Source organism: Carassius carassius, chromosome 19 (assembly GCF_963082965.1).
Source record: "Carassius carassius chromosome 19, fCarCar2.1, whole genome shotgun sequence".
In the NCBI taxonomy this organism is placed as follows: Eukaryota; Metazoa; Chordata; class Actinopteri; order Cypriniformes; family Cyprinidae; genus Carassius; species Carassius carassius.
Genome location: NC_081773.1, coordinates 9,098,750 through 9,108,538, shown reverse-complemented (window position 1 = coordinate 9,108,538; position 9,789 = coordinate 9,098,750). Strand labels below are relative to the sequence as shown.

Genomic DNA, 9,789 nt, shown 5'->3' with positions numbered 1-9,789 from the left:
CTATGTTCTATTGTGAATAAAATATTGGCTCATGTGATTTGAAAGTCTTTTAGTTTTCATTTTATTAAAATTTAAAAAACATCCCAACTTTTCCGGAATTCGGGTTGTACATTCATCAGTCAGTAAACTTCCTAATTGTGTTTGTCTTCTAAAACCTCACGTGTGCAGCTTGTGTTCTCTCCATGTGAAGTATGAATGTATGCACAGCAGATGGGTACCAACGAAACAAAAAGGAGAAGTAAATACTGTGAGATTAAAGTCATGTTCTCTTGCAACACTGTCTAACAGCTGCTGATAATGTATTTTGTAAATGAATCACAGTGCAGCACAACAGATTTGAGTGAGAAAGGAGATCAGAGATGGAAGGGGATGGAAACACATTCAGGTTGAGACTCAATCAAAAGCACCCTGAGATCTCAGGAAGAGAAGTAGATGGTACTAATGTTTTACCTACTCACACATCTGCAGACACACAAAAACAACAAGGGTCTCCCATGTAATATGCTGCAATATGTTATATGTTTCTCAGGTTTAACACATTGTATCATTGTTTTCCTGTTAAAATTATTAATATGATTATTTCCTTTCCAATGACAATTTTTTTATTTATTTGCATGAATTCTGTCCAAGAATTTGTATGTATTGTAACATTATATCAATTGTTGATTTTCTGACACCTATTAGATTTGAAGATGTCTGTTCATTTGTTTTAAATGTTAAATTATGTAACTGTAAGAATATTTCAAATTACTTGGAGCTTGCTTTTGAAAATACCAACTCAACTTCCTTCACCAATAAATTAATCTTACTAAATCTGGGACATGTGATTTATCATTTATAATGGATATAACATATCAATAACACAACAACAACAAAAATAATAATAAAATAAATGTTATTTGAAAGTAGAAATCAATATTGGATGTACTATACACAATGCAAGAAGCTTTCAGAATATTTTTTTTTTCCAGTTAATCAGTTTATGTTGTTTTATTTTATTTTAGAAAACAAACAAAACAAATTATCATATTTGGAATGGCAAATTAGCAAACTATAAATATATTTTAATCCATATTGACTTGTATTTTTATTCTAGTGTTACCATCACTCACAAATATATATATATATATATATATATATATATATATGTGTGTGTGTGTGTGTGTGTGTGTGTGTAAAATAACATAACAATATTACTTCTTTTGGAATGGCAGATTATGGATATAATGGTTATATTAGCATGAGTATATATAATTAATTGTATTAAAAACTTGTATTAAAATATTCAATTTTCTTCTTTTATTTTATTTTTAATGTTACCCATAAAAAAAATATTGAATGCCAAATTACCACCATACTTGTTTTTATTTCATTACAAATGAAATAATTATCCCACATCTATACAACCATAAAAATAGCAAATTAGGTATGACAAATTGCCAAATTCTTGATACCATGATAATTTTTGGTATTGATTACGATCAATACAAAAATCCAGTTTATTGGATACATGACTATTCATGACTATACATGACTATTGAAATATAAAATTAGCCCAGTGTTTTTGTGGAAACGATGTTTAGTTTACAGTGGGATAAATGTAACATGGTCACGCGCTGCGCTTCTCAGGCGGTCCAGCAGGTGTCGCTGTTTCTGACGCAACAAAGTTTCATTCCACTATCATGTAACGCCATACCTATGGTGGCGAAATAAATAAGCATGCAGTTTGAAAGGCCGCAGCGCGAGTAAATGTGACCGCTATGCTGCTGCTCCATCTCGTCTCTGTCCTGACGACGCTGCGGTGTGTTGGCGAGAGTTACACGATCCGGAGCGCGGTGTCGTGGGCCGTCGCCGGTGATGCTGAGGAGGAGGAAGAGCTGGACGCGCACTCCGACGAGGCGCCCGCTGTGCTCGTCGATAATATCCTGATCTGGAAACCAGCCTATCCGTCGTCTGTGTACCTGGACGCTTCAGAGAAGAAACCCGAGCAGATATCGAAAAGCGAGGACGTGTCCTCCGCGTCCCGTGTGTTTTCGTACCGGATGGAAGAGGTGAATGTGCCGTCTAGCATCGCTGCGCCTCCGCCGCACGAGGAGACGGCGAGAGTAGCGCGATACATGGCGCATTATAGCGACTGGGGTCACCTGGCTACCGTCTCCACACAGGAGCAGGTGCTGCTCTGTTTAATTCACCTTCCTGCAGAGTTCACTTGCTGCTTTGATCTTTTTTTTTTTTTTTAATTCTCAATCCAAAAGGGGCCTCAGCAGACTTTAAAAGGACCTGGAGATGACTTAAATTATGTAAAATAAACATTACAATTTGGTTACTAAATGTGAAACACTCTATCTGCAGTAAAGGTGCAATAATATACACTATATGTCAATGTGTAATACTTAGTTACTAAATCACTACACCTACTCATTACATTTAAAATGTACTTTTGTATAAAATTACTGTGCATATTAATATGAAATGGTCACTTCAGTCAGATCGCTCAATGTGAATATCATGACTCAGTCACTTGTTGTATTTATTTGTAAAATTGTTCTGTACAGTCATATTTATTGTCTGTGGTTAACTTTTATGTTTGTTTTTTGTTTCTAACACCAGTCAGGAGCAGTGCTTCTAATTTCCTTGTATGCAGAAAAATACGAGGACAATAAAGGCATTCAATTCAATACAAATCAATTAAGATATTAATTTGAATTAATCTCTTCAACAACTGCTATTTTTCTTTGGAGATCCAGTGGCGGGTTTCATAAACTGCTTAGACTAGTCCTAAAAGTTTCTCATCTCATTTTTTTCTAGTCATATAACTTTAAATCAGTAACATTAAAACGTATATTGGTCTAATTTGAATTCTGAAAGTAAGATTGATGACCACTTGGTTAACTACTAGTTAGTCAAACTAGTTGTTAATTATGTTTATACAGCTGGCCACAGGTTCTTGCTTTCTTGGAAAACCTGGATAATATATGAGGAGGCCTAATTTTAATAGTGATTTCTAGACCTGGAAAAGTCATGTAAAATATGAAATCTTAAACCATTGGCTTTTTAAAAAAAACAAATGTAGATTATTTTTATAGTTATGCCAAAATCTAAAAATAGTTTATTTTAGAAACTAAATAAAATGTAAAATGCTATACTGCATATGCTGTAAAATGCTTTGGAAAAAATCCTTATCCAGTAAATCGTAATAAATCTTAAAGAAGTCATGAGAGTATTTTTGTGGACAAAGGTTGAGAACCACTGTATCTTAAGGAATAAAGTACGGTACATTCGGACAGTCATTATCATTAATCAAGTACATACATTTTTTATTATTATTATTACAGGCATGTATGAAATGTCTTTAATTTAGATTGTTTTCTTTCCCCATCATCTTTTTAGATTAAAGGACTTCCTTTTGGAAATATTTTCTCCGTAAGCGACGGTCCAGCTGACAACAGCACTGGCGTTCCTTATTTTTATGTGACACCGACGGACAACACTGTAACGGATCTTCGAAGCTTCCCTTTTGCCTCTTTAACGTTTTCTGAGGCAGAAGGAGATTTCTGCAGGTATGTCTCTGAAATAACTGGAGCAAGAAGCCTTTACGTTTCAGTCATGTTTACATATCTAAACAAAAATATCTTTGACAGAGATCATTGTATAATGATCATCTAGAGCATTTTGTCTTCTGACTACATTTCCCCATGACAGGAAGCAGGTTTATGACCCTGAGGACCCCAGGTGTGCTCGACTCACTTTGACTGGTAAAATGGTGGAGGTGGGACCAGAAGAGCTTGACTTTGCCAAAGAGGCCATGTTCTCCAGGTACTTATGCAAATGATAAATCATGCACACCACACATTTCTATTTCAGTGACAGCAGCTAAACACACTTCATACTTTTAATGTTGAACATAAGGTCTTTGTTCGTTTGTGTCTGTTGGTAAAGTATGATTAGCTGTTTTTGCTTAATATTATCATTATTGTCTAGACTGTTCTCTATTTAAATGCTGCGTTTTGTATCTGATGCAACTAAACTTATAGCTGAAATGTATTGCTAATAAACAAACAGTCTAGTCTGAACCTTGCCTCTGCATTAGAATTATGCAAATATACCAACAGCAGATTATTCTCTCTGAAAAACAAAGAAAGCTGTCTCTTGGGCAATACCCTAAGGTGCAAAACTAATAGGTAGAATTTTATATCTTATTTTTCCCTGAAAGGTACATATTAGGATTATGAAGGTAAATATAAGTATTTTAAACCTTCATTATTCATTATTAGTGAATATTAGTATGTTTTGAAAAGGTAGCACCCCAATGACAGTTCTGATCCTTTTTGAGAAAGTATCAGGTAAGCAATATTTCAAATGAATATATGTGTCAATTTTGGTGTGTGTTTTGTTTAGGCATCCTGTCATGAAGAAGTGGCCCCCTGGACTTGACTGGTTTTTCATGAAGCTGGTTTTGCAGCAGGTTTGTCTGCAGGACTGGGTTGGAGGAGTCTCTGTCATTCCACTTGAGGAGTATTTCAAAGCAACACCTTTCTGAGAAAAAAAGAGCAACATCCTAAGAGCAACAAGCAGAATTGACCTGATTGTGTACAGAAGGTGGTTATGGTTTTGTTACAAACTATTTCAACTAGGATTTTTTTTCTTTTTTTCTGGCCATGATGCTGGTTCTGTGCCTCTGAGCATATTCCTGAGGATTTATTGAATGCATAAATTATGTTAAAGGAAGCATAACATTATCTATAAATCAGTTTCACAGTAACTTAAGGTTGGAGATCACATATAGACAACGTATTGAAAAGAAAGCTATTCATTCATTATAAATAAACAAATCACTCATGCTAAATAAATCTATCACAGGCCTTCATACTTTACTACACAAAGAAAAGGTAGATATTAAATAGTTGTAGAACTCTTGCATGTTTTCTCTGAAACTACTGTATTGAAAGTCTGAGATTTCATTAACAGCTGAAATGTGTTTGAAAAAAAAAGTTTTTCATTGGTATTTATGGCATCTAATGCTTTTCAAGTTCAGTTTCAGGTCTGCATTTATACTTCTCAAGGACCGCGACTTACGGTATGGTACATGACTTCATGTTACACTATCTTACGCAATTACAGTGTTATTGACAACTTCATGAAATATCACAAATATCAAATATTTGTGCCTTGCATTACCTCTTCACAAATATTTACATGTGCTGCACAATTAAAATAAAAATACAAACTGTGTAGAAAGAGTAGTCATTGCTGTTTTTTGGTTAGTATTTTTAGTCTTTTAATGTAAATGAAGAACAAATAGCAGATTACAAAAGGGATTGATTAGAGTTATATGATTATGTAATACAGAATTACGCTTAAAATAGTATTGCCAAGAGACTTCAGCTAAAGTGTCTTATGTAACGGGGTATCTGGCTCAAGTGAAATTAAAAATGTGCAGGTTATACTTCTCTCCATTTGAATGATTTCAGCTTTATCTTCAACTTTTCTGTGAGACGTATAAGAGGCAAAAGGAAGCTTTCAATGTGAGTCACCAGTGAATAAAAATAATCACATAGGCATCACAAAGTAGCACTGCTTGACAGTATGACTGAATTGCTGGCTGTAAGCAATGTTGAAATAGAACAGAAGAGCATATAAATAAAAATAGATTGGGGGAAAGAGCTCAATCTGTGGAGTGGACCTCAAATCCAGATGACTGTCAAATGAAGATGAGATTCAAAAAAAGGAAAGACAAAATCAATTCATACTGGTTGCAGTAATACCACTATATTTAACTTAGGGGAATTAGGGGAAATTAAATGAAAAGATATGATAGATGTTTGGATATAACGGGTTAGCTATCAGTGACAGTGAAGGTCAGAAAATCCAATCAATTTTTCATTAAATGTGCATTCCCTCTGCCGCCTTCCATTTCAGACAGCATACATTTTTGTCCCAAGTTAGTATAATAATTATATGAGTAGTAGAAGTCCTCAGGAAAATGGAAAGCTTTTACATTTACTGTGCTGGGGAAAAAATAAGACATAGATATGATAGGAAAACCTTTTAAATAAAAATACAAATCTATATCCAGCCTTTGTTCAAATTCGAGGGAGTTGTGTTTTCAGTGCAAATTATTTTTATTTATTTATTTATTTATTTGTATTATGCATAATTATGCACTATAGAGAAATGTACATTCACATTATATAATGTTACATTGTTCTAATAGTCTTTTGCTTATGCATCTATGCAAAAACAAACAGTAGTTTTAAGCAATGTAAATAATGAGAAACATTATAATTACTTTGTATGTAAATTTCCTAATAATATTAATAATAAAATCACATAAAATTTTAAATAAATCATTAAGCCTATACCACTTTCACCCAGTGGTAAAACTATTTCTGTACTTTCTTTTAAATGTGAATTTAAAATAATTGAATGACTGACTACTCTTATTCCAATCAGTGAAACTGCTGTAAAATATGACACCAATGTTTCAGGAGCTTAGGACACAGAATAGGATACATGCTTATTTGATAACTATTGCTATTTGGATTTATGCATATGCTTTATTTTTTAAGATTAACTGTTTTTTCCCCCAAGGCATTGTTATATGCCAGTGTTTTCTGTCATAACTACTGTATACTACTTAATTGTTTCTTGTTATGGTTTTAAATCTGTACTTATCCTCAGAATGACCTCAAAGTAAGTCTTATTTTGTGTTAGCCGTGCTTTAAAATTAAATTATTAAAATCTTAATTAAAGTGATGGACTAATCAGTGTACTGCCTGCTTATATGTTTGAAAACATTAGAAATTTAGAGAAGTAAGCAAAAGTAAGCAAATGTAATCAGTTACATTACTTTAGTAAAGTAACTGAAATAGTTAACTAACTTATTAGATTTTAGATAGGCTAACTTGTTATCTATAACCTATTACATTTCAATAGTAACTTTCCCAACAACACTGCTTTCCAATATAGTATTTCATAGAAAAACAAGTAGTCTACAGTACATGTCAGTCTCCATGAAATGAGTGCTTGTTGATGAACACTTTGACAAGGTAAGAGTATTTCACCCGGGAATTTATCTTATGGACACAAAATTAAGAGTCTAAACCAGGGATCAGCAACCTTTTCGGCATGACGTGCCATTTTTTATTTTTATGGTTAACCACTGTGCCAACACAGCCCCCCCCCCCCCCCCCCCCACATCCCGATATAATTCTGTATTTAAACGGTACATACACAATTTTTTATTATACGATAAAAAAAAGTTTTTTTAACGTTTAATCAACGTTAATGCACTGCTTTAATTGATGAACGTGCACACACAGACACACACACACACAACACACACCACTCGCACACAGAGATCTGAGATCGTGCTGTGCAAAAAGTAGCATTCAGAAGCTCATAAACCTATGAGTGTTGTCACGCTACTTTTATTAATCGATACTGAATCGCTACATTATATTTCTCAACAACAAAGGGGCAAAATCGCTTCATTGTCTGCAGAGAGAGACAATTTACCCCCCCCCCACTTTCTTTCTCTCAAAATGGCCATATTTCAGAAAATTTTTCATCACTGGATATAGCTTTAGGTCATTTAACATTTCTATGGTAAAACGTATTATTAAAAGTTGACTAATGTTAATTGATTTGCAGCTTCATCTTACCTCACTCTCTTTAACGTTAAACTGACGCTTCGCGCTCTGCTTCTGTGAACAGTAAACCCCGCCTACTTTGATCTGATTGGCCATCTCAGTCATTTTGACATTGACGAGTGCTGTTAGACCGAGGCTTTGATCTGAAGCACCTAGTATGTGCAGTGTTTGCACGTGCATCCATGCAAGTTAATTCTCACACTTTAATAGTATTTGTAGCTCCTAACAGGCTGTGTGACTATGAGAAGTTATTACATCAAACTGTACGTCATTATACAGTTTTCCTTATCGCTTGCGTGCCAGCGATTATCCCTCTGCGTGCCACTGTTGGCACGCGTGCCGTAGGTTGCCAACCCCTGGTCTAAACCCTTACCGTCTATGGTCTAAACAGAATCGCAATTGGTTCAGTCCGCCGTGTGGCGGCAGACAAGAGCTGCGCGCAGACTCCAGCCAATCAACCTCAGCGGTGGGCGGGGTCTGATGACTCCAGCCAATCATAGTTCTGGGTGAGTGATCATAGTTTCTGTAGGTGTGGTCTTTAACAAAGCTTGATTGAGAGATCACAATCACCGCTGACTACTCTGGAAGGACTCTCCGTCAAATCTGCTGTTTTAATGAACATCAAAAAACGTTTTTTGCTCGTTTTTTGACTGGATAGTTTAGAAGAAATCGAGCTGCGCCGGTCCGCTGTTCACTAACAGGCAGAAAGGTAAGAAGTGTTGCACTCGGGGTTGTTGCTCATGCCTGTCTGGCATGTTATTTTGGGGTCCTCTGACAGGTAGTCAACTGTTTATTTCACAGCCCCGCAATTAAATGGCTGTCTTTAACATTTTCTTTTCTTTTTTTTTCATTTATTTTCTTTTCTTTTTTTCTAAATTAATTATTCTCTGCAGTATTTTGTATGTCTCTCGATGATTCATTTCCTTAGAAATAAGGTTGCATACATATAAACAGCTAACGTTATCTGTTTAACTGTTGTAGTCAGCGCGGACCGCAAAAAAACCCCCCCAAAAAAACCGGAACCAAACCAATATGATTTCATTAGCTTCTGTAATTTTTTGTTTAATCTACTCACGATCTCTTCCAGTAACAGGGCAGGCATGAGGACTGCACATCTTTCTCTGGAAATGCATCAGTTCCGCCGGTCTGCCTCGTGACTCCAGCAGCGACCGAGACCCGAAAGACCGCGGCGCAGACAGCAGATGAACCCGGGCCCCCGTCCGCTCCGGTCCGCTCCCTGAAGCGCTGATGCTCGCCTGGATCCGGAGGACCAGAGGCAGCTGCAAGGGGAGGCGCTGAAATGAGATGAGGCTCAGACATGGAACTGTTGCCACTGCGATTGTTTTCTTTACGTCGTTTCTCAGTCTGTCCTGGTACACGGCTTGGCAGAATGGCAAAGGTGAGTTCATCTCTGAGATTCATTCATTTATGCTGTATCGTAAGAGCAGGAAGCTATTGTTTCTTAATTCAGTACTGCAACACAATTGTGAGTGCAAAATGTATACATGATTTTAATGCACAAGTTATTCATATCAAGCAATTTTGGACTTTTAGTTTGTTAGTTTTGCCTTTCATCAAGCATCACAGAGTGTGAAATCTGGTCTGGAGCAGTGTTTACATGTGAAACGGATCTCAAAGTCACTTAAATTATTCTATAATAATTTTGCTCCAGGGTTTTAATTTGACACGCTCGAGTGAGAGAATAAATAATGAATAAATGAGTAAAATAAGTAACAAGTAACACTTGCTAAGTCTGAAATCAAATACTAAGTAATTTGACATTTTTCCTTGGCCTCGGGATTGTAAAGTGTCTATTGGATGCACATACACTTTGTATTTTTTTTTCTGCAAGTATAAATTCAGCCATGCTCTTTTCTGAAACTCCATGAACACTGTCAAATGGAGTGATACAAATACCCATGAAATGCCTCAATATTGACTACAGTAGAATAAGGACCAGAATTGTTGCATAATTAATTATGCAAGTTCCTTCAAAACTGTTTAAGAAACTACTCTTTTTGTTAGATTACATTTTTTTTGATGGCACTGGTGGGGTGTGCAAATTTTATCGAAGCCATTGATTGCGGTAACTATGGTATTTTGGCCAAAGCTATTGAATACTGTGGTAATATTTTGC

At 35.6% G+C, this 9,789-nt stretch overlaps 2 protein-coding genes across 3 annotated transcripts in view; both read left to right on the top strand.

Annotated features, from left to right (window-relative positions):
• The first annotated feature begins 1,654 nt into the window (after nt 1-1,654).
• On the top strand, nt 1,655-5,196 carry creg2 (cellular repressor of E1A-stimulated genes 2). The gene is made up of 4 exons (XM_059499717.1): nt 1,655-2,171; nt 3,391-3,560; nt 3,703-3,816; nt 4,399-5,196. The coding sequence occupies exons 1-4, from the start codon at nt 1,761-1,763 to the stop codon at nt 4,538-4,540; spliced, it is 837 nt and encodes a 278-aa protein (XP_059355700.1). The 5' UTR covers nt 1,655-1,760; the 3' UTR covers nt 4,541-5,196.
• Nucleotides 5,197-8,193: 2,997 nt separating this feature from the next.
• The window catches only part of LOC132095002 (alpha-1,3-mannosyl-glycoprotein 4-beta-N-acetylglucosaminyltransferase A-like), a 55,079-nt gene continuing 53,483 nt past the window's right edge, over nt 8,194-9,789 (top strand). The window contains exons 1-2 of one of the 2 annotated variants that reach the window (XM_059499716.1): nt 8,194-8,361; nt 8,740-9,051. In XM_059499716.1, the coding sequence (XP_059355699.1) occupies nt 8,958-9,051 (94 nt within the window). In that variant the 5' untranslated portion in view covers nt 8,194-8,361; nt 8,740-8,957. The remainder of the gene's footprint in view (nt 8,362-8,739; nt 9,052-9,789) is intronic. The other variant, XM_059499715.1, reaches the window with a different exon arrangement.